We start from the raw sequence: 19600 nt of genomic DNA on the forward strand, positions 1-19600 counted from the left end.
TTTGGGGGTAAGTCGATTTATTGATGTGTTACAACCCGTCAACCAGACATACTTAAGCACAGAGGACTGGGGTTCAAAATCCTTTCCAGAAACTGGAAGCAAGAATAAAAACCACTATGACAATACAAAACCATTGTAAATTTTTAGGTATTTTCCCTTCAATATTTTAATAAACATTTCTTCTGGCATGTATTTAAGTGAACATGATCTTAGAGTCTTCGCTTCTTTATTAAACATGATTTTACAGTCAGTCTTCGCTTATTATTAATTAGAGCCACTTTAAAAGCTATAAACTTGTTTGTGGAGAAAGCACTTTTTGAAACGATTATAGTACTCTCTCATAAAATAGGAGGTACGCCTGTGAGTTCAGGACTTTAGTTGTCGGCACAGCTTGCACATGCGTGTCACTGATGTGAAACCACTGCCCTTTGGTTGACTGCATTTCAAAATCTGTCAGGAGAAAACATAAATGGGAAGTTCCGTTATTTTTTGGTTTGGCCATAATCCTCTGAATGCCAGAATTTCCCACGCCCTCCTACCTTGTGGAATATCACCGTGGAGAACAAGATTAGAGAGGTGACTGTTGGCAGCTCTTGCCTTTGCATAGGCAGTATAATGCCCTGACCTCATGGTGCCACTGTGTTCAACGACTCCATATAAGGAATAAAGTACCCTTGTGTTTTCTTCGGCGACATTCTTTCAAAATGAAGAGAATTCAGAAGTTAGTTCTAGTCCCGTTTATAGATGCCACGGGCAAGATAATTTAAGCGAAGGCTTTCTAACCTTTGAGAATGTAAAATCATTCATGAGTCTGGCCTTGACTACTATTTTCCCCCTACAGAGTAGTGTCACACTTAGGTTTTTATTAGAAAGTCACCGTTGCGGTCTGCCAGAATCACAAACCAGAGGCCACTTGCCTCAATTGCAGCTTCCCGGCCCAGATACTTCAGTAACCGAACTTGCCAGTTTCCATAGGAGTCCTGGGCTCTGATAATTGCGAAATACCTTAACAGCTCTATCGTTCCAGTTCCTGCCGAGACTGTAAGCCTTTAACAGCAAGAGGATCGCGTTTAAGTCGTGCCCCAACCACCCCTTATGTTTACAAACGTTCCTCAGAGATTTGGCTTCTCAAGGGTTCACTTCCGCTAGCTAGATGGTGGAGGCTGCTTATTCTTTTAAGACCCCATATGCTACAGGGTTGACTGGTGACAAGGACAGGCATTCTCTGAGCTGGGGCTGCTTTCAGACAACTATTCCACTTAGGTTCTCTTGTAAAAAGTCCCCCTGAATGGGCATCATTATCCGTCAATAATACTGTTGTCTCTTTAATCTGTGGCCCCCTCTTCACAGAAGAACTTCATCCTTCACTCCAAGTCCTGTCTGCTTCCTTAGGGACTTCAGTTGTCCTTCAGTGAGCTTCTCAGGATTTCTCCTGCCATCCCACTTTAAGTGCCAGGCCTATATTCTGCACTCGATCCTCACCCAGAACTGTTCAACTTCAAGTCTTCCCACTTTTCTAGTCTCCGTTCACAAGGCTTCCGCTCTTCCAGTTCTCCTCTCACCGATCTCCCCTCTCTCTAACCTAACTGGATCCTGGAGTCCTCACTTTCTCCTGGCCGAGGAAGCCTCTCTTGGCCTCATTCCCCTATTAGGTCTGTCTTCACTGCTCAAGATGGCAACAGAACGGCAGTGTCGGCATTTACCTGAGGGCTTATTAGAAATGCAGAATCTTAGACCCCCACCCAAGACCTACTGATGCCCAAAGGACATGCATATTAAAGCTGGAGAACTTGAACCATGTGTATCAGTCTTACAAATAATCTCTCTTAACACCCACCACCAGCCTTGCCAGCACACTGATCATAAAACTCCAGGGGCGGCTGGGTGGCTCAGTTGGTCCAGCGTCTACTTTGGCTCAGGTCGTGATCTCACGGTCCGTGAGTTCGAGCCCCACATCAGGCTCTGTGCTGACAGCTCAGAGCCTGGAGCCTGCTTCCGATTCTGTGTCTCCCTCTCTCTCTGCCCCTCCTGTGTTTCTGCTCTGTCTCTGTCTCTCAATAATAAATAAACATTAAAAAAAATTTTTTTTTAATTAAAACAAAACTCCTTTCTGAATCCTACGATGAGCCTTCCCAACCACACACCCAAACAGCTGCTATTGCCAGAAAGCAAAATTACATATCCCTGCAGATTGGTAAACTCACTGAGGACTCATCAGGGTCCCCCATGTGACTGTCTAATCTTGGAACCTGTTCCCTAGTTAGCTCTTTAGTTCCACAGCTATCCTTCACAGCAACGGGCCCAGTCTTTAACCACTCCTATAGCCTCTCCTTATCACCTTTATTATTCTCTGCAGCTGACCTCACCTCCCACTTCAGGAAAACAGATAAAACCTACCCAACCATAAGTTGCCCATTCTCAGGAAGATGAAGTATCCTGTCCCTTTTGTTCGGAAACAACAGTCCAACTTAGTGTCCTCATCCCCGCCCTTCTGGCTTCCTCCAGGGTCTTGCTCAGTCAAACCTCTCTTTTCTGTATCTTTAACTTCTAGATTTTCCTCTTGCTCTGCAAACGCACCTAAGTTTCCCAGACTTAAAAAAAAAAAAAAAAAAAAAAAAACTTGATCTACCACTTTTCCTTTTCAACAATGCCTCAAACATACCTATATGCTTTATTTCCAATATTGTCATTCATTGCTCAATCCACTGAAGTCACCAATACTTCTTAAAAATTTTACCATGACCTCTATACCTTCTAATCCACAAATACTTTCTAGATCTTTTTCTCTGATATGCTGACACTTGAGGCCACCCAGTCTTCTCCCTTAAGCTTGAGCGCAGGACAATGTAGGCAAACAATGGATTCCTAATACCCTTGTGTTCAAACTAATCCAACCAAAGGTATTTCTGCTTACTGGCAAAAGTGGCCCTGCACCATGGAGATAATATAAAAACAATTACAATTCACTCTGCCCACCAGCTCTGAAATACCTTTCTTGGAGAATTTTAAAATTTTAAGTTGGGAGGGAGGATAGGAGAATTTCTATCATTTCAAATTCTGCACACAAATTATTGTTTATACTGAAGCATTTGAAATCCGAATATAATCCTACAGCTTCTCCAATTGTCCAAATTCTTCAACACAGAGATCTGTCAAGATCGTTGGTGGTGTCCTCCTCTTCTACATATGCCTCTTACACCCCTATGCTCACCAGAGTTGTCATTAACCATCTCTTCTCTTTCTCCATGCTCTACACAGGGGATCCTAGCCTCATAGTTTTAACCATCACCTATGTACTGATTTCCAAATCTTTATCTCCAGACCTGACCTCTCTGCCCTGAGCCTCAGACATGCACATCTAAATGTGTCCCCCTGAGTATTTCAAAAATACCTGAAACTCAGTGTATCTAAAACCAAATTCATTATCCTTTCTCTACCTCCCAACCTGTTCTTCCTGTATTTCCTACCTCAATGAATGGTACTCCCATCTACCAAATGCCTCATCACTCAAGCCAGGCCTCAGGAATCATGCTCAACTCTTTTTTGTGTACCCTTACCATCCATTTCAAGGCCTCTTCCTCAGCTTCCAGAGCCTGTATAAGTCATGAGTCTGGATAATTTTACCCCATGAAATATTCTTTCAAGCTTGCCCTCTCCTATCCTAAATTAAGCTCTCACCATCTATTGACTAAATTAATTCAACAGCCTACAAACTAGAGAGCTCCTGCCTAAAATCCAACTTCCATGCTTCAGCAAGTAACTCGTATAATAACACAGATCTGGCTGTCACCCCACTGCTTTAAACTCTTCAGTGGCACCCCACTGCATACCTAATAAAGCCCAAGTTGCTCACCATGATAATCTTCCAAACCTCATTGCATCTCACTGCTCTGGCTTCACCTCCCAACATTCCCTAGCTTTGTACCAGAAGCTCTACAACTGCTTCTACTGCTAGTCCCTAGCCCCCACCATGTCATTTTACTTGTCTTTGCTCTGGCTGGTCCCTCTGCCTGGAAAACTGAATTTCCTCTTGACCCATCACACTAACTCTTACTCCTGTAAAGAGTGGTTAAGGTGTGGTCTACTTCACAGAGCATTTCCTGAACCACCAACATACTGGGGTTAAGTGCATACTACCCCCGCTCTGTGTCTATAACACTCAACCATATTAAACTGAAATTACTTGGGGCGCCTGGGTGGCTCAGTCAGTTAAGCCTCTGACTTCGGCTTAGGTCATGATCTTGCAGTTTGTGGTTCGAGCCCCACATTGGGCTCTGTGCTGACAGCTCAGAGACTGTAGCCTACTTTGGATCCTGTGTCTCCCTCTCTCTCCCTCTCCCCTGCTTGCTATCAAAAACAAATAAACATTAAAAAAAATTTTTTTTTAATTTTTTTTTTCAACGTTTATTTATTTTTTTGGGGGGGACAGAGAGAGACAGAGCATGAATGGGGGAGGGGCAGAGAGAGAGGGAGACACAGAATCGGAAACAGGCTCCAGGCTCTGAGCCATCAGCCCAGAGCCTGACGCGGGGCTCAAACTCACAGACCGCGAGATCGTGACCTGGCTGAAGTCGGACGCTTAACCGACTGCGCCACCCAGGTGCCCCCAAAAAAAAAAATTTCTTTTAACTGAAATTACTTAATGTATCTGCTGATCTTTAGTTTTGTGCCGTCAGCTCCCAAGACAATGTCTGCCACAATTAATAGAGATTCAAAAAATTAACTGAAATTAACAACCTAGTAATGTTCCAAATGATTCATCACAGATCTTGAAATTGTAATGGTACAAAGATCAAAGACCCAGTCTATTCATTCTTATCAACCTCATACTTCAGTGAGTTACTGTTGGGAGTATCTGGTAAATAAGCTATGATTTCCCTTTAAAGCATTTTCCCAAAAAGACCACTTTCACCTACCTTACATTTAAGGGTACAAAAAGGAGCCAAATCTAAGATTTCTGGAAATTTTATGTGTTTGTTAACTTTGCGTAGGTTAAAACCAGCCTAAAAAAGAGAGACAACAGATTGAGTTATTTTCCTAGAAAAGCTGTACACATTAAGTAAACCGTACTCCCACCCCAATGCACAAAAGAACACCAGCATCAAACCCTAGCTCAGTCTTCTCAGGAGACTCTTTTCTTTCTGACCACTAAATGATTTTTGCGAAGTGCACACCAAACACACACCCCACACCCCAACAGATTAAGAAAGCTGCTCCCAGGGCACATGGGCTCAGTCGGTTAAGCATCCAACTCTTGATTTCAATTCAGATCATGATCTCGTGGTTTGTGGGTTCGAGCCCCGCCTCAGGCTCTGCGCTGTCAGTGCAGAACTTGCTTGGGATTCCCTCTCTCTCTGCTCCTCCCAAGCATGCATACATGCTCTCTAAGTAAATAAACTTAGATTAAATAAACTTAAGAAAAAAAAAAAATCTACTCCCATGAGAAAATTCTCAGTGTTTCTGCTTTAGCCATCCAGAAAAGCCACATTAGAACAGAGGTTTTAAGTGCTTAAAACTCAACAACTGGAAAATACTTTCCTGTACAACACATCCTCTCGAGCCTCCCTCCCTACCCAAGCTTAGTGCTTATTTCAGAGACACCGACCCAATTACTCAAACCCATATAACAACCACAGGAGGGAATACATTCTTAAGGTTCTTTGGAAATTTGGAACTGAGTTTAAAACTTGTACTGCTTACAGTAAAAGTCTTCCAGAAAAAAACAGGGTCACCAAAATGATGAAAATCCAAGGTATCGATGTCTTTTTATCAAGGGTCAGTACAAAGAACGTACCACACACACAACAGAAAAATAGCACTAATTTCTTAACTGTGAAATACAGCTAGTACACTGGGCTTTTTTTTTTTAACCTGAAATTAAGGATAGAGTGAGATACTAATTTTACTAAAAAGAGCAACATGAATTCTAGTAAAACTGAGGAAGGATTGTGCCTAAGTTTCTCCTCCACCTTGACGGGTATCTTCATCTAAGCTTTTGTCACACCCGTATATATTTCTTACTTCCCTACTTTTTTGAAAGTTAGAATTAAGAAATAACAGAAAACCAAAGAAACACAGGAATATAGTGAGACAGTAACAAATAAAGCATTAAATATTTAAAACAAATTTGAGGTAACAAAAGGGTACCTGCTGAAATCTCTTTAAATGGAGAGTGAGAACAGGAGGAGCAAGAGAGATTAGCATCTGCTTTTTGGCATTGGTATAAACATGTTTCCTTTCACCTAAAGAAAAAAAGAAATTTTAGCAGTGTGGAAATGGTTTTAGATTTCTAAAGCATTCACATTTACTATAAAATCATTTCAAACATCTCAAGCAATCATCTTTAAACTTTCTGGAAAGGGCCAGATAATAAATATTTTGGGCTTTGTGGACCAAGAGGCAAAATTAAGTATATGTTGTAGGTATCAGTAAAAATTTCCACAACTTTTCACTGATGTAATTCTAAATATAGTAACAAATGAGTACGACTACAGTCTACTGAGGGAAAAAATGAAATCATTTTTGGACAGATACCATTTAATTGGGGCTCATACTTAGTACTACCATCAGATCACTTTCAAATGTTCATCAATAAAAACACGTCTAGACCCCATACAAAAACAGATGGCAGACCAAACTTGGCCTGTGGACAACAGTTTGCTGATGTCTGCTCTAAGGCGAACAGAACTGCTATAAAATCAACACAATTTACTATTTGTATTGACATGCAAATAAATAAAAAACTAGACCTTTAAAATGTTTCAACAACTCTAGGAAGAATCCTTAGGAATCCACAATCCCGCCTTACCCCACTTACTCAAGCTCAAAAAAAGGGGGGGGGGTGTTGGGGAGAAAGGGAATTGTCAGTATTTTTCTGCTGTATATTTGAGGGAGGTTAGAAGAAAGCACTGTCCTCCCAGTACCTGGCACTGGGCATAGCTCATGAGTACACTGATGAAGTGAAGCTTCCTGGATACAAAGGAGATGAGGGCCATCACAAATGCTGACAGGAAACTGAGGATGCAAAGCAGTAGCCACTATCTGTAAGGGTAAGGACCCTGTTGTGATAAATCCCAGGGGGATAATTTGGCCACAGAAAGAGGTGCTGGAGAGCGAACTGTCCCGCTCTATCTGCTGTCAGGCTGCCACACAGCATCAGCCACTTCAATCTGTTTGTCTATCCTTCTACCAAAATATTTACACAGGAGAAGGAACTTCCAGATGCCATCCAAATCCTGATACAACTACAATAGCAGTACTCTACCTATGCAGTGCAAAACGGGCCCCTGAACATGAATTTCACTTTCAGTGAGAGACTCCAAATACCTTTTACGTTTGCCTTTGGTCCACTATACTGTCTCCGGGTGCATACTTCACAAAGCAGTTTATTTGCATCTCGAAGTTTCTCGTTTCGGGTGAACTGATATAAACAATGTTGGATTGAACATTCATCAGTATGGAAAGCTTCCCTGTTTGCAAGAGTACAGAAAGCAGTTTCTGGATCTTCGTTTACAACTTCATATACCTTGGTCCCAGGAGAATGACTCTCATTCAGAATCTCTATATTTATTTCATCAGGTCGAAGAGCAGCATTCAAGTTAAGGTTTTTGAAACCACTGGAAATGTCCACTTCTCCACTGCTCCCTTCTGTCAGATAGGCACCATTTAATTTCCTAGGACATTCAGTGGGAGAAGAGGCCAGACCCTCCAAATCATTATCCATGTTGACATTTCTCATATCTACTTCCTCTGTGGATTTTTGATTGTCAGTTTTATTTTCTATCATTTTTTCTTGGCCATTCAAATCTTTCTGATTAACGCAATATTCTTTATGTGTGATTTCCTCTTCTGAGATATGGTTGGATTTAACATCCACTTCTCCCTGAAGTGACATTTCAACCTCACATTCATTATCTTCAGGATGGTCGATGGTACAGATATCATTTAAATGAAGAACTTTTCCTTGAATTTTTTGTTGCCTTCGTTGGTTCTGTGCAAACAGCATAAAACGTTTTTTAAAAATAGGAAGAGAAAGAGTATGCATGTACCACATCAGGTTTTCTTGCTTATCAATCCAAAATAAGTTTATAAGGAAGAGTTCATTCCCAGAATTCTGATCCTAAAAGTTCCTTTACTATCAGGGATCAAAGAAATTATGAAGAAAGTTCTTTAATTTAAAGCAGGAATAAACCATCACCAATCATCAAAATACTATTACACAGGGCAAATAAAACTGTGCAAGGCATGGTCTGTGCTCTAAGAGAAGTGATCTAGACAGAGCAGTGGATGAGACGGTAACTGTTACACCCAAGCAGACTAGTATGGAACCAAGCAGGGAGTCTGACTCTACACACAACAGGAATGGGTATACCCATGCGAGTTATGATTATTGGGTCAAAGGTTCACTGAGGGAAGAAAAAGCAAACTGAAAACTCAAGGATGCACAAGTACAGGACTGCTTTGGGCAGGTGGAGGAGAACATCCCAGGAAACAAATAGCCCAAAATTGGGGAGGAAGCAAGGAAGCCTCATGTACAGAGGACGACAAAGGACTTCCTTCCTAGAAGCATTTTATTTCCCATTTGCAGCCCATTTCCACACAGAAGGGGAAGGCATTTCAGCACACTCTTGTCACTGGAATGCCTGAAGACTCTAGGTAAAATGACAGTCCCTGTGAGGCTAATGTGTAATTCCAGACGACTGAAGGACAATACGCAGGACACATTTTCCAATGTGTTTTGGCTAAAAACAGTTAAACCATGAAAGAAAAATGGAGAACGGACAGAAGACAATACTGCAAAGGAAAGGGAACACAAACGACTCAAACATAAAAACATACTTCACTTATGTTAAACGAAATGGAAAATAAAACTGCACTGAGATAGTATTTTCCATCAGACTGGGAGAAGTCATAGAACATAACTGCTGTCGAGGATGAAGAGAAACAGCAAGTCTCGTATGCTGCTGGTGGAAATATAAATTGGTACAACCTTTGTGGAGGGCAGTTAGATTACAAATGCAATCCCTCTTCTCAAAATGTGCCCTACAGATGACAGGTGTATAGGATTATTCCCTGCAGAGCACAGGTTATTACCTAGCAAAAGACTACAAACCTAAATCAACAGAGGAGCAGTTAAATGAACTATGGTTACATCTATAAAACAGAATAGCATACAGCTGTTTAAAACAACTGACTCTTTGTATCCTGACGCAGAAAAATCTCCAAGAGTCTAATTAAGTAGAAACAAACAAAACACAAGGTCCAGAACAGTGTGTATAATTTTTTAAAGCAGGAAAAACCAAGACTACGTATTTGTATTTAATCCTATTTCCCAAAAAACTTTGGAAGGACACGTATGAAACTAAGTAAGTGGTCATCTACGTCGTAAGAGGACAGGCTTGGTGGGGGCCTCTCACTGTACATCTTTAGAGATTTTTAAATTTTTAAATTTTAAGAACTCAAAAAATTGTTTAAGATGAACTAAAATTCTTAAAAGTTCTCACAAGTAATGCAAGATAAAAAACAAAAAAGCACAACCTTTTCTTTCAGTCACTCAGACTTCAAACGCAACAGTTGCAGATATAAAATTAGAAAAGCATAGTTTTCTTCCCAGTTACCCACCTTGGCTTGCTTTTTGGCTTGCTTCTTTGCTTTTTTCTGTAAGTGCTTACTTGTTCCTGAGGGAATGTCATTCCTCTCTTTCATGTAACTGTCATTATCTTTTTCTTCCTCGCTGTCTTTATCTTCATCCTCCATCGTCTTTTTCAAATTTTTATCATTTATACTTTTCTTACCACTCTTAAAATATGGGCCAAAAATAAAATTTTACAACTACTATTTGGTGAAAAGATTTCATGTTACCTAAATATTTTTCTACTATTTTACACTACGTTTACTTTCCACAATGTTTGAAAATATATCCAAGACAAAATTCATTCATCTCAATTACCAGAAAGCAATCCTCACACACTGAGAAAACAAGCAAACAAACAAAACAGTAAAAAAGACAACTTTACATGCAAGTTAACTAGAAAGGAATATAATGAATGTTATTAGGTACATGCTCTATCACACTGTAACTGTGTCTGTTTCTAAATGCACTTCATGTTTATCAGTGATGTACTTGTCCCACTAAGGCAGCCCTTTTTATCTTTCTCCTTTCCACGTTAAAGAGTTTTAGAAAAAGAGAAAATAAAGTAAGTTTGGTAAGACTTTAATCACTAAGTAACAGTGATTAAAGGGACCCCTCATTCATATTAATTTGAATAATGATTTATCCAACATTCATAACGTGTTTTCTTTTCTCCAACTACTACTTGATAGGAACCAAATTGATATGGCTGAAAATTGAGATACTCTTATTAACGTGTATGAACTGAAGACTTTAAAGGATTTGTGTTTATTCTTAAATAATGAAAAGAAATAGTAACTTTTAATATGAAGAAAACACTTCCCTATATGTATACCAATCAAGTTAATTATCTATAAAGAATTCTAGACATACCAACTATCCTCTTTAAAAAAAAGATATTTACCCTAATTTTTATTCAAATCTTTAAAATTCTTCTATCTTAAATATATGTTTAAAAATTCCTACAAGGGCAAATGTACAAACTTGGAAAAAAATTGACGAGGCTTCCGTTATAAAATCTAACACAGGGGGAAAAAATCTACTTAAGTAAAATAAGTTGAGTAAGTCTTACCTGATCATCTAAAACTGGTAGAGACAAATCAAGGAAAGATTCATGAACCAAAGAGACCTTAACCAACCCAAAAAAAAAAAAAAAAAAAAAAGTAAAAAGAAGAAAAAGATTCACTTTAGACATTATATAGTAAGATCATGGGGGGAGGGGGACATTTTAAAATAAAGACTTAAGAAAATGAAAAATTATACAGCATTGAAAACGTAGGGTTAGGGGAAATAAATTAAAATGTTAAACTAACTCCTTTCAGATCTAAGGGGCGGGTTCATAGTCCCAGGACAGAACTATGCAGATTTAGGCAGTTGAACCAAGAACAGCTTAAACTAGATAAAACTAGATACTTCTGTTTTTGAAGGACACAACTCACAAACTACACTGCATTAATCTTAATGCGTGGATCCAGTCCACACCACAGCAACTTACAGTTCTGCACTCATCACACATGATTGTACTAGTTAGTTCACCACCAAAGATGCGGTCCACAAAACTTGGTACGGATTTTTTCTTTTCATAATCTATAAAGGGAAAAATGTTTATCAATTACCCTCATATAACTAACTAAGTTAAAACTATTTACTTACCTAACTTTAAAATTTTATTTTTAATTCTGATCCCATAGGCTTTTTCTGTTCATAATTACTATAATTTTTATTTTTATGCTATCATCAGCAGGATATATTCCAATTTTGAGCACAAACACAATGTAACACAATCGTGTCTTGTAAAAAGAAAAAGTTCTCACCCTAGATCTAGTCAGTGCAAAATAAACCATGCAGGTCAGTGAGACTTTCTATCTATCAATATCCCCACTAGTAAAATGAACAGATGGGGCTAAGCTACATGATATTCAACACCACTTCTAGCTCTACCATTCTAATATTCAGCAGCAAACATAGGAGAAAATGCATGTAACTTGTTTTATGAACGCTAAGACTGAACTCCGTTTAAAATCAAAACAAAACACAAGAAAACCATCAGGAAAATGTTTCAGACAAAATCTTTCTTTTGATTTTTCTATGTTCCCAGAAATAATCTCGGTAAGTTTTCTTGGTAAGTTAGTGTAAGGTGACAATTTTACTACCTGGTCACCCAATTTTCTAAACACAAGAAATGTATCACCCTTATTCAAATGACAGGTGTACCCATTTGTACAGAAACACACTTGATGACAGATAGTGCCAACAGGGCAGGATTCTCTCTGTCACTGGCCTGGCCCTAAAGGACACCAAGGAGGCAAACAGGTGCTATGTGTTGATTCTAAACTGTGATTTACAAGTGTGCCTGGCTGGATTAGTTGGTTGAGCATCCAACTCTTGATCTCAGGGTCGTGAGAGTTCAAGGCCCACATTGGGCATGGAGTCTACTTAAAAAAACAAACAACTGTGCTTTACAATATGGTAGCCACTAGACCTTGTGAATATTAAATTTAAATTAATATTAAATAAAAATAAAAATTTAGCTCCTCAGTCACCCTAGTCACATTTCAAGGGTTAAATGGCCACATGTGGCCAGTGGCTACTATATCAGATAGCATAAATATGGAAGAGTTCCATTATCACAAAAGTTCTGTTGGACTGATCTGTCCTAAACCTTTAAATGCCACACAAAACAGTAATAATAAAGTTGGTTCCACAATTAATAAGCCAGCTACTGACAACTCACAGACAAGTCTAATTCACATATCACTGCTCATTAGAAATACAGTTGACCTTCGAACAACACGGGTTTGAACTGTGCGGGTCCACGTGCGATTCTTTTCAATAAATATAGTACAGTACTGAAAACGTATTTTAACTTCCTTATGATTTTAATAACATTCTTTCCTTTATTATAAGAACAAGAACACAGTACATAATATATATTACCCATAAAATATGTGTTACTTTATTGTTTATCAGTAAGGCTTCCAGTCAACAGTAAGCTATTAGTAATTAAGTTTTTAGAGTCAAAGTTATATAAGTAGATTTTTGACTGTGTGGGAATGGCCAGGGAAAGGACTGGTACCCTTAACCTCTGCATTGTTCAAGGGTCAACTGTGTCAACTTTTGGAATATAAAACTGTGATGTCATCTTAGCTCTACCTTTAAAAATTTCACTACAATAGTGCATAAAAATACACCAAAAGTTAAATTTTTCCAAAATATTCACCCTTGGAATTCTGAATAATTTTTTTAAATCAATGGTGATAAAGAAAAATGTATGTTAATAACTGTGAATTTGAAATACACGTGCCAATATCTTGTCCTAAGATACAGAAGAATTCAACTATAGTGTTTTAGTTCAAAAAGTCAGACATTACCTTTAACTTTATTTTTTAGTTCTTCATCCAATTTTTCAGTAGAATTACCAAATGCTTTAAGAATTCCTTTACTCACTCTCTAAAAGTAATAAAATGGATATATATATACTATTAAATTTTTAAAGGTTTATAGTTTGTTTTCCTTAGAAAATATGTAATCAAGTCAAGAAAGTGATCAAGTTAGCTCCCCAAACTTACTGAATAAAAAATAGTATTTCTAAAACCACATTTTCAAAATTAATTCAAGGAGCTAAAAAGAATTATAAAACAAGCACTAACCCCTGAACAAAGGCACTGTCTTACTTCAGGATTTTAATCTATTCAAACCAAAGCTTTTCAGCACATGCCCACCTCCTTTGGAAAGACCACTGAAATGTCATGTCCTAGAAGCAGACTGTTTAAATGAGAGCTACAGGGGACTCTGGTCCTCAAAGCCAAGCGCCATCATTACTGGGTGACCCTCAACCAGGTAATGCACTTTTTCCACATCCCAGTTTCACAATCTATGGAGTGAGAAAATGATTAACAGCATCTACCTCACAGAAAGGTTGTGAGGACCAAGTAAGGAAATGCACATAAGATTCTGAGAACAGTGCTCGACATAAAATAAGAGCAAACTAAATATTATCATTAGTTATCACTTGTTATCACTAGTCTTATTATTACATTTATTAATTATACTCAACATCCCCCAATACTTTACTTTATATCCTGGCAATTTGCAGAAATTTCTAAATGTAACTATGCTCCCTGACTCTTAAAAGCGAACGCACTTCCTAGATTCAAAAAGCTGTGTTAAATCACACTCAGAATAAGAGTAGGAATGCGCTGCAACTGGGAACTGTTTTGGGAGAAACATTTTCCAACGCTTTGGAGCTCTCTGGTGTAGGCTAGGACGATAGAACTCCCAAAGAACAATAATGCCCTAACCAGCAAGGAAAACAGAGCATCATGAAAAGGAGAATCGTTTCTAATTCTCTTCATTCATTCTAGTGATAAAACATACTGGGTGAAAACACTGGTATAGAAAAAAAATTTTAAATACGATGGCCTCAGTAACTAGTTTTCATTGCTTTAACAATCCTTAAGACCTCAAATGACAGACGAGTTAATGAAGATGGGATCATAAAATATACGGGTCGAAATATGCTAACTTGTTGTTCTTCTGCTCTCATTCCATCCAATAAATAGCGAAGCAGCTCCTGGCTGTCTTGCTGCTGATAGCCTTTAAACCGTACTGCTCTACAGAAAATAAAAGATAAAGAAAGAAAACAAAACAGAAAAAAGAAAGAAAAAAAGCAATGATGAGTCTTTTAAAATATGAAACTATTTTTACAAAAATCTTAAGATCATATCCAAAATCTCAGAGTGTTGCAGTTTCTCAAAACTTCCCTTTAGTTCACCAACATCCTTGGCAGATTTAATTCTCACATAAAGTTCATATTTTTTAATCCAAAAGAAATAAACCACACTATAATACATTTACTGGGTTGACTTCTAACGCTACTGAGTTTTTCATATTAATTCTCAGCATCTTACTGAGGCACTGAAAACAGAATCAAGGCAGATACTCACTTTTTACAGACCTGAGAAAAGAGCTCTTTAGGTGTCACGATTCCTTTTTTGGTCTCTTGCATCTCATTAAGAAACTGGCTCATGGCTAAAGTAAGAGGGCCTGGAGGCTCAAGGTTTATTTCTAAGGGTTCCTGAATATGGGAATAAAAATTGCTTTCTTCAGTCAAATTTTGGAAACATTTATTTTACGAAAATGTAGCTAGTATTGCCTGCATTGCCAGTGTTCCTGACAAAACTGTCCCATTTAAAAATTCAAAATGTACATCAGGAATAACAGAGAAAGTTCCTGGTCACTGACTATTGATGAAGAATTCAGTTCTACTGTTTTAGTTTTAGAGTATCAGGAGCTTACCACCTAAGAACTCAAAGAGCCAGAGCAAAATATGAATAATTAAAAAAGGGTAGGAGACACCTAGGCACCTCAGTCAGTTAAATGTCAGACTCTTAGTTTCGGCTCAGGTCATGACCTCACAGTATATGAGTTTGAGCCCAGCATCGGGCTCCATGCTGACAGTGTGGAGCCTACTTGGGATTCTCTCTCTCTCCCTCTCTCTCTCTCTCTCTGTCCCTCCCCACTCGTGTTATCTCTGTCTCAAAATAAATAAACTTTTAAAAAAATTGATAGGGTAAAATTCATTTGGCTACACAGCATTTAAGTCACCTTAAAAGCTGTTAAAAAAAAATAATGTACGCCTAGGGCTTCATGCATATCAACAACTTTCCCAAGAAGGACACTGAACGCTAGAGCACAGCAGAATATGACATACACATAGCAAATAAATCTAAAAGCTAAATCTATTAGCCTGAAAATGTTTAACTCAGTAGCCTAAAACAAAAGCAAACGAAACAAACAAAAAAGGTGAAAATGAGCATCAATTCTTTAAAATAGCTTAGAATGGCAGGATGCCTGGGTGGCTCAGTCGGTTTAGTGTCCAACTTCAGCTCAGGTCGTGATCTCACAGTTCATGAGTTCGAGCCCCACACTGGGCTTTGCACCGACAGCATGGACCCTGCTTCGGACTCTCTGTCTCCCTCTCACTCTGCCCCTGCCCTGCTCATGCTCTCTCTCAAAAATAAATAAACATTAAGAAGTAATAATGATAGTAATTTAGAATGTGTATATTCAGAGAGGAAAATTACTGACTGTAAAAGAAAATCCTGGGGCACCTGGGTGGCTCAGTTGGTTAAGCGTCTGACTCCTGATTTCAGCTCAGGTCAAGATCTCCCAGCTCATGAGATCCAGCCCAACATTGAGCTCAGCCCTGGCAGGGCTGAGCCTGCTTGGGATTCTCTCTCTCTGTCTGTCTGCTCCTCCCCTGCATGCGCCTGCAAGCTCTCTCAAAAATAAATCAATAAACTTAAAAAAAAAAAAAAAAAACTTAAAGTACGTACAGTTAGTGCCAAATCAGGTGGTTCAATTTTTACAATTGTTCCAGACATTTTTACTTCTTTTAGTAGTTCTCTCAGCACTGGTGTTTGTGACAAATTCTGAAACGTAGAATGGAAAAGAAAAGGAAAATTATTTAAAGGCAAATCAAATATTTATTTCATCATTCAAATATTTAAATAATTCAAGTATTTCTTAATGTTTATTTATTTTCCAGAGAGACAGAGACAGAATGCAAGTGGGTTAGGGGCAGAGAGAGAGGGAGACACAGAATCCGAAGCAGGCTCCAGTCTCCGAACCGTCAGCACAGAGCCCGATGTGGGGCTCTAACTCAAAAGAGCTGTGAGATCATGACCTGAGCCGAAGTCAGACGCTCAAGTGACTGAGCCACCCAGGCGCCCCTAAATAATTCAAGTATTTCTTAAGTGTCCATTCTATCGAAACAGAAAATCACTATCAACACTGCAGGCTTTATTATATCTATCTCAGGAAACAAAAAGTAATGGCATGCTATTCTCCCTACTTTATTTGGCTCATAAGTACTTCAGTTTAGAGTTTACTCATCACTTCAAAAGGGCACTACCTACTACCCAACATGAAGTAGTTACTCTACCAAGTATTTGTTTTTGTACTAGGTTATCCTGTGTTTCCCTCACCCAAGTGGCAGAATTCAAGACCAGCATGGCCTCTAACGCACCCCAATACTTAGCACAGTGTTTTACTGTCATGCGAAGTCAACCTTTCCTTAAGTATTCTTTAAAAACCCAGAAATAAATTACTTGGGGGGAAAAAAAATACTGTTAAGTAACAAGCATGCAAAAACATCCTATATTATGAGGGGAAAAAATTTCTTAATACGGGAAAAATTAACATTGGCACCTGCATAACTGCATTGAAGAAACATGTATTTCCCAAATTACTGAGTCCTTTCACAGTTATTTGGGAAGCAGAATTCGTGGAAGGATTTTCTTTAGCCAAGTTTTCCTTTTTTTCTCGCTCTTGTTCATTTTTACTCTCCTTTTCTAATTTTTTATTTTCAAGTTCAATGTTACCATCTTTTGCTGCTTTAAAAAAAAAAAAAAGGAAGAAAAAAGATTTGGCAAAATGTGTAGTACAACTATACCAAATGCAATGTAATACTTGGGACAGAATACTAGAATTCGTGAATTTTACCCAACATCATTATTCACCAGCTGTTTCATTTTAAATGTTTTCTAACAAATATAAGTAAATTACCATCAAAAGAGAAAAATCAATAAAACAAATTCAGAAGTGATGTAAGCAACAGTTTGACAAATAAAACCAAACAGTTTATGTCTGGCACAAATCTTCCCTTTTTTACTACACAGAAGCTTTTTGCAAATGAGCAAGCACATCCTACTTTATGAAATTAGAGTATGAAACAATCAAGTGAAGAATGCAGACATGAAATAAATTTTTACATGAAATTCCATGGGTCAAAAACAAATACTGAAGTTAGGAACAAACAATTCTGGCTGTGCCAAAGATACTTCTGTGACTGTGAAAATCAAAACAAGCTTAAAGCAGCAGATGATGTATGCCAACCCAATTTAACTATGTATGAAGAAAATCTGTGAAATATCTGGCCTTTTGAAGGAGTTACAAGCACTTCACTTGTATATCATCCAAATATAACAAAATACATTCAGTATGAGGCAGGTGTACCTCGAGGCCCCGACAGAAAGGGCATCACTGTTCGTTACTTACTCCAGACTCATCACAGACTCTTCATCACATCTGACTAGGTTGTTCCTCAGATTTCCTTCTGACACATACTTATCTCTGTTCCCACTGTTTTACATTCTTAACCAAAAATAGTTTCATAGTTTGAAATAAACCACAATTAGTGTTATTGAGGTTTATGTAATGCCAAGTAGTACGGTAAATTAATCTAAATACATTCATAAGACAGGTAACATATACAAGTCAACATTACAGAGTATATTGAGAAATAAATAATTTTACCTGATTTTGGAGTTGTAATTCCAGCTTGTTTTCTAACATAATCAACCACCTGACCCAATCTGTTTGAACTACAATACTGGACCTCATCATCACATAGGTAACACCTGTGTCCCAAAAGATCACAGAGAAGAAAAGTGACAAACTGTCAACCAAAAAAGGGGACAAATTATAATTCCTGGAACCCAAAGTGTGTAAAAACCAATTTATCCTATTAAAGAAAGTGAAAATAAAAATTCTGTGTTTTCTTGAAGAAGACTATCCATAGTGTCCAAGATTTACTAATAGGAGACCATTAGTAAGGTTAGCCAGAACCATGGCTATATACAAACAGGGTGAAAAAATTTTACTGAAATTTTACTGAAATGACTATTTACAATATTAAAGTCAAAAGTTTTTTTCTACACAGATTTCAAAATATAGATCTACATCATCAAAATTAACAAATCTTACAACTGACAGATGATGTTCAATGTACACCACTGTGTAAATGGTTTTTAAAGATGTGAAAATTTGTTTTGATGATGTTACAATACAGGAAATATACACACCAGCCCCACATTGATTTTCACGCAAATTAACTGTCAAAATTTTACTATATTCTCACTTCATCTGAAATTTGTTTTCAGTGTCCCAATTTTTAAATAATAACCGACCACATGCTATTTATAGTATCACAAGCAAGAAAAACAAAAGGATGAAAGATTTATGTCTTCTACACGCAACCATTTCTATGCGTGTACAATACTAAGCAAAAGGCACGCAAATATGACATTCTCTAGCCTTCTAAAAGTGATGGTATTTAAAGAAATTCTACAAAAATTTAAACCTTCTTGCTCCCGAAACATTTCAAACACTCCCAATTCTCCAATACTTCAAACAGTTTCCAGTCAACCGACAGGCACAAGAGTTGAAACTTACCATACACTCCAGTTGTCCAAACTAAGAACCAGACAATGAGGTTCAGACCTTGGTGTCATATAGTGCTTCAATGCATGCTGCTCCTGAGAATCTCTGCCACAGCCCTAGAGAATCATAATCAGAAACCTCAAAGCCACAGTCGTTCACCAAGAGAATTCATAATCCCTAATGCACAAGGAAGTGGCCTGAGAAACTGTCATTCTTACAATTTTGGAAATAAGATGTTAGATTCTAGACAGAGTCCAAATTTTGTAAAAACTTAAATAGGAACAGGCAACTGAGGACAACTCAGGAAGAAGGTATTTAGGAACTGTGCACTCAAAGGACTCTTCGTCTCCAACTTGTCCTTTCTAGTCCCAACTACACCATGCTAATGAAGTCTTTCACTAGGTATGGTGTGAGCAACTTAACGTCTTCCTAAGCATTTTCCTCACAATCATATTTTTCAGTTTATTGGTATCTAAAACAAAGTTCTGTTCATACACTCCATTCAAAAATTACAAATTGCTTTGAAACCCCTAATTAACAAACCTGATACCATCTGACCTCAACCTATGTTTCCAGGGTTAACTCCCATATTCTCCTGTATCAAATCCCACCCAGTCTTCAAGATCTAGCTCAAAAGCCACCTCCTCTCAGAAGCCTATGCTTATTCTCCCAGATGAGAAAACACTGTAGTCTTACTGTAAACAAATTCCTACAAAACATGGTGTAAATGCCTTGTGGCATTCT

General features: G+C 38.1%; 1 protein-coding gene across 9 annotated transcripts in view; it reads right to left on the bottom strand.

The window, feature by feature from the left end:
- USP16 (ubiquitin specific peptidase 16) overlaps window positions 1-19600 on the bottom strand; it is a 27445-nt gene continuing 7845 nt past the window's right edge. For 6 of the 9 annotated variants that reach the window (XM_003991492.5, XM_011285735.3, XM_011285733.3 and 3 more), the window contains 15 exons: window positions 18869-18972; window positions 17951-18054; window positions 16844-17028; window positions 15970-16065; window positions 14578-14708; window positions 14157-14244; window positions 13003-13081; window positions 11127-11218; window positions 10704-10760; window positions 9622-9798; window positions 7327-7990; window positions 6148-6242; window positions 4917-5003; window positions 540-696; window positions 1-450 (listed from right to left, as the gene is read on the bottom strand). In XM_003991492.5, the coding sequence (XP_003991541.2) occupies window positions 326-450; window positions 540-696; window positions 4917-5003; window positions 6148-6242; window positions 7327-7990; window positions 9622-9798; window positions 10704-10760; window positions 11127-11218; window positions 13003-13081; window positions 14157-14244; window positions 14578-14708; window positions 15970-16065; window positions 16844-17028; window positions 17951-18054; window positions 18869-18972 (2241 nt within the window). In that variant the 3' untranslated portion in view covers window positions 1-325. Of the gene's footprint in view, window positions 451-539; window positions 697-2397; window positions 2592-4916; window positions 5004-6147; window positions 6243-7326; window positions 7991-9621; window positions 9799-10703; window positions 10761-11126; window positions 11219-13002; window positions 13082-14156; window positions 14245-14577; window positions 14709-15969; window positions 16066-16843; window positions 17029-17950; window positions 18055-18868; window positions 18973-19600 lie in introns of those variants that run through there. The other 3 variants (XM_011285734.3, XR_002735812.2, XM_019839475.2) reach the window with 3 other exon arrangements.

This window comes from Felis catus, chromosome C2, assembly GCF_018350175.1.
Source record: "Felis catus isolate Fca126 chromosome C2, F.catus_Fca126_mat1.0, whole genome shotgun sequence".
NCBI classification, from domain to species: Eukaryota; Metazoa; Chordata; class Mammalia; order Carnivora; family Felidae; genus Felis; species Felis catus.